The sequence below is a fragment of the Echinops telfairi genome, unplaced genomic scaffold (assembly GCF_000313985.2).
Source record: "Echinops telfairi isolate 266 unplaced genomic scaffold, ASM31398v2 ScPeMD7_70;HRSCAF=299, whole genome shotgun sequence".
Taxonomy (NCBI): Eukaryota; Metazoa; Chordata; class Mammalia; order Afrosoricida; family Tenrecidae; genus Echinops; species Echinops telfairi.
Window position 1 is genome coordinate 25,255,578 of NW_022103968.1, and position 3,991 is coordinate 25,259,568.

General features: G+C 56.0%; 1 protein-coding gene across 3 annotated transcripts in view; it reads left to right on the top strand.

Moving 5' to 3' along the window:
• Positions 1-3,991, top strand: part of SH3PXD2A (SH3 and PX domains 2A) — a 184,288-nt gene that overhangs the window by 109,484 nt on the left and 70,813 nt on the right. For all 3 annotated transcript variants that reach the window (XM_030885935.2, XM_004700943.2, XM_030885936.2), the window contains exon 5: positions 110-138. In XM_030885935.2, the coding sequence (XP_030741795.1) occupies positions 110-138 (29 nt within the window). The remainder of the gene's footprint in view (positions 1-109; positions 139-3,991) is intronic.

Genomic DNA, 3,991 nt, shown 5'->3' on the forward strand with positions numbered 1-3,991 from the left:
GCGCAGCGCGCCGAGGACAGACTGCAGCCGCAGCCCCGCCGGCCCGGCCTGGCCCGCAGCCCCCGCGCCCGCCCCTAACCATGTCTCTGTGTTGTTGTTTCTTTTTCAGGGACTATGGCGGTTCCAAGAGGAAATCAGGTAAGGGAGCCTCCGGGCCTCTTTTTCGTTCCCCCTTGCCCGGCTCGTGTACGCGCCCCTCGCCTGCTCCCACGGAGGATTTTTGGAGGGGTGGTCTGTGCCCACGCGCACCTGCTTCTCTGGCCCCCTTCCCCACCCCGTGCCCAAGAGAACGCCTCCCCACCCCCTCTCTCCCTTGCTCCCACAGGCGGGGGCCGGGGGTGGGGAGGGCACTCCGGGATGGGAATGTGGGTGGGTTTGGGGTCTGGGGGCGTTTCAAGCAGGGTCTTGGTTCCCGTGGCGTCGCTGTCCTGCACGCTGGGATGGCGGTGGCCACTGTCGGCTCTGCAGTAACTTCTCCCTGGGTCCTCCCGCGGGGTGGCAGCGGCGAAGGGTTAATACAACACATGGCTTTTCCTGGCGTGGAGATGCGCTGGGGGGTGGGAGCTTTTAGTCCCTGGACCGCAGACCCACGTCCTCCCCCCTCTCTCCCCCAACACAGCATGTTCTTGCTGCGAGGGTTGGGGGCGCTGTGTGTTGCTCAGCTGAGTGGGGCATAGGAGGGGGCTGGCCAGTCCTGGCATTTTCGGACAGGCACCAGAGCCCACCCAGAGTTTGCGAAGGAGTCGCTGTATGGGGTCAGAGGATTCTCCTAGAGTAGGAGGGGCTGGGCGCCGCAGGCGCTGGTGTGTGAACGTGTAGTTGATTGAGGAGGGGTGCGCCCTGGGAATAAGAGGTCTGGGGGTGTGCAGGCTATATTAGGGTGTCTGGGACGGCCTCAGGGCAGCAGGTATCTGTGAGAGTCGTGAGTACACGCACCTGTGTGCGTCTTGGGGTCAGCACAGGACACCTGCCCAGATGTCTCCTCCAAGTGTCCCCGGCCAGTGGATCTTGTGTGCGGGTGTGCTGGATGGGGGGTGAATTGGGGTAGATGTCATGACATGGGATGTGTATGTGTCTGTGTGTGTGTGATCATGCATTCCTGTGGGTACCTGTGCTTTTTGTATTCTAGTGAGTACATGCTCATGCATGTCTATTTGTGGGTTGTGTGTGTGCCTACTGTGTGCTGGGAGGATGATTGCTGGTTTGGATACATAGGAGTGGGGGTCTCTGGGCCAATGGGCTGGGCTTTATCAGAGTGTGGATAAGGTGTGTATGCACACAGCCCTGGGTGTGAGGGCCTGCTGGCTACAGGTGGGTCGGGCTGCCTGGTGAAATGCATGCATTGGAGTTCTGGGTGGGAGGGTTTCTGCCCTTGGGTCTTTTCTTAGACCTCTCCCCACCCATCCCAGTCCCTTCCCATGAATTCTTCCCACTGGGGTTCTGCATAGGCCCATCATCTCTCAGTCCAGAACTGGGCGGAGGGATTAAAACGAGTTGCCATCCGTTAAAACTCCCCTCTCCCGAGAAATGCCCTAGTGTCAGAGACTCAAATCCTGGGTTGGTGTGGCCTTTGGCAAGGTTCCCTGCCTCGGTTTCCCCATCTATAAAATAGGGATGATGGTAATGTGGAAGATTTGTAAAGTTCCTGTGGAAACGCCCCAGCCCCGCACGCATCTGAAGGCTCTCACTCTGTTTCCGCTGCCCCTTGGCTCCCTGTGTGACCTGAGGTGCACCCCCTTTCCCCAAGCCCCACGTGGGACCAGATAAGCCCTTAGGCTACCTCCCACCACCACAGGCCCAGGGCCCCACCCAGGCTGCCTCACTCAGGGAAGCCCTCCCCCACCCCCTCTTCCACACTCAGCCAGGAAAAGAATGGATGAAGAAATTTAATTTACGTTCTGGTGCTTCTGATAATGGCCACTTAGTGCCGGATGTTGAAGTGCCAGCTCCAGGACCAGGCAGGGAGCTCAGAGCCTGGCTTCTTTCCTCTCTGACCTTGGGCTGCTATCTTACCCTCTCTGGGCCTGTTTTCCTGTCGGTTGGAGGAAACAGTGATACTTAGAGGGTTATGATGGAAATTATGCATGTTAGTATATAAGTTGCCTAGAACACTGCCCGCCCCGAGAAAGCTCTGAGTGCAGCTCTTGTTCCTGTCTGCCAAGAACCTACTATGTGGTACAACTGCCCTGCTTCCTCATGTCCTGCTCAGCGCATGGTGGGTCAAGAGGTTCCCATTTTCCACATGAGACACAGAGGGTGGTGACCATGTATGTGGCTTTGGGTTCTCACTTAGAGCTCATCTCTGCTCTGTAATGAGGGGGCTCATGAACCCTCCTGGAGTCACCCCGGTCAGGCACATTGCTGTTCTACGTACAGAGCCAAGGCTGAACCCCAGGCGTGGGGGAGGTGGGGTCAAGCAAGGAAGAAAGCTGGCCCTTGCGCTCAGGCAGCCGACCGTCTACTGGAGCAGAGAGGAGCCGTGAACTTGACATTATCTGAGAGAATAGCCCTACATTGTCTCTCCTTCCCTCCTTTGAATCTGCTCCTTCCAGCAGTTCCCCCCTCAGTAACTGGCACCATCCATCCCATGGTCCATCCTCAACCCCCAGAGGTCATCCCTGATCCGTGCCTTTCTCTCACCTGCCAGCTGACCTCCAGGTCTGCCCACTTCTCTGCACCTCCAGCATCACACCCTGTGAGATGCTCCCATCATCTCCCCAGGAAGACCCCCAGCTTCCTACCTGCTCTCTGCTTATTACCTTTGCCCACCCACATGCCATTCCCGGGGCCAGCTAGCATCGTCTCTAAGAAAGTATTCCCAGCAAGGGCATTCCATCCTATTTTAAATGAACTCCACGTCTGGTCTACAGAGCAAGAAAGCCTGGGCTTTCTACTCCTGTAAAGCATTACAGTGTCAAAAACTCACAGGGACAGTTCTACCGGGTCCTGTAGGGTCACTATGAGTTGGCATCGACTCCAGGCAGTGAGTCTGCGGTTTTTCTGGTCTACAGAACCCTGTGTGAAATGGGCCCTTCCTTGTCGTCCAACAAAGACCAGGATGGAAGGATCCTCTGACCTGGGCTCATTCTCCTCTTTGCTCAATCTCCTCTCCCATCCACCCCCACCCCCAGCATTACCACACCGGTCACCTTTTGTTCCTTAAACAGATGCAGCTCAGGCCCAACACACACCCTTTGGACATATTGTTCCCTTTGCCTGGAATTGTTTTCCTTCGTCTTACACATGACTGGCTTCATCTAAAGATATCTTGCTTTCTCAGAGAAACCTCCCTGACCCTCTACTATGTAGCAGCCTCGTCAAGTTACCCTGCTCCTTCCTTCCATCCTATGTGTGTTCTTGTTGCTTATCTGTGTCTCCCATCACTGTGATGCTGGATCCTTGAGACCAAGGACCTGGCTGCATGGTTTGCACCCATAGGACACCCACTCATACTTCTGAACAGGTGGATGGATGGATGAGTGGGTGGATGGATGGATGGATACCTTTCAAAGCTCGTGTGCAGGCTAGGAAAGGGAGATCGCTGCTGACTCAAAGCAGGAGGCAGGACCTGGAAGGAAGTCTTTCTGGCCCTGAGGAGCAGAACTGGGCGGGGCTACTTTGTTGACCTGGTGTTCTAACTTAACCTTGGTGACCACTAACCATATACCAGGCCCTGGTACGGTAGTGGGGTTACTAGGCTGTGTCTCTGTGTCCTCAAGGAGTTTGCTATGGGGAGTAAAGGGATGAAGAGTAGCATAGGGGTGGGGACAGAGAAGGGCACTTAACCCAGGGCCCAAGTCTAAGGGGACTCCAGACTGACATGGACCAAAAAAGCTTCTGAGGAGCCACAAATATAAATGACACCTGGCAAGGGGCGGCCAGGCAGGAGAGCACAGGGTGGTCTTGGGTCCCTGCTTCGCACCATGGATGTCAAAGTCTGTTCATCTTGAAACGGTGGTGGGAGGAGGGCAGTTTTAACCATTGTTCTCCC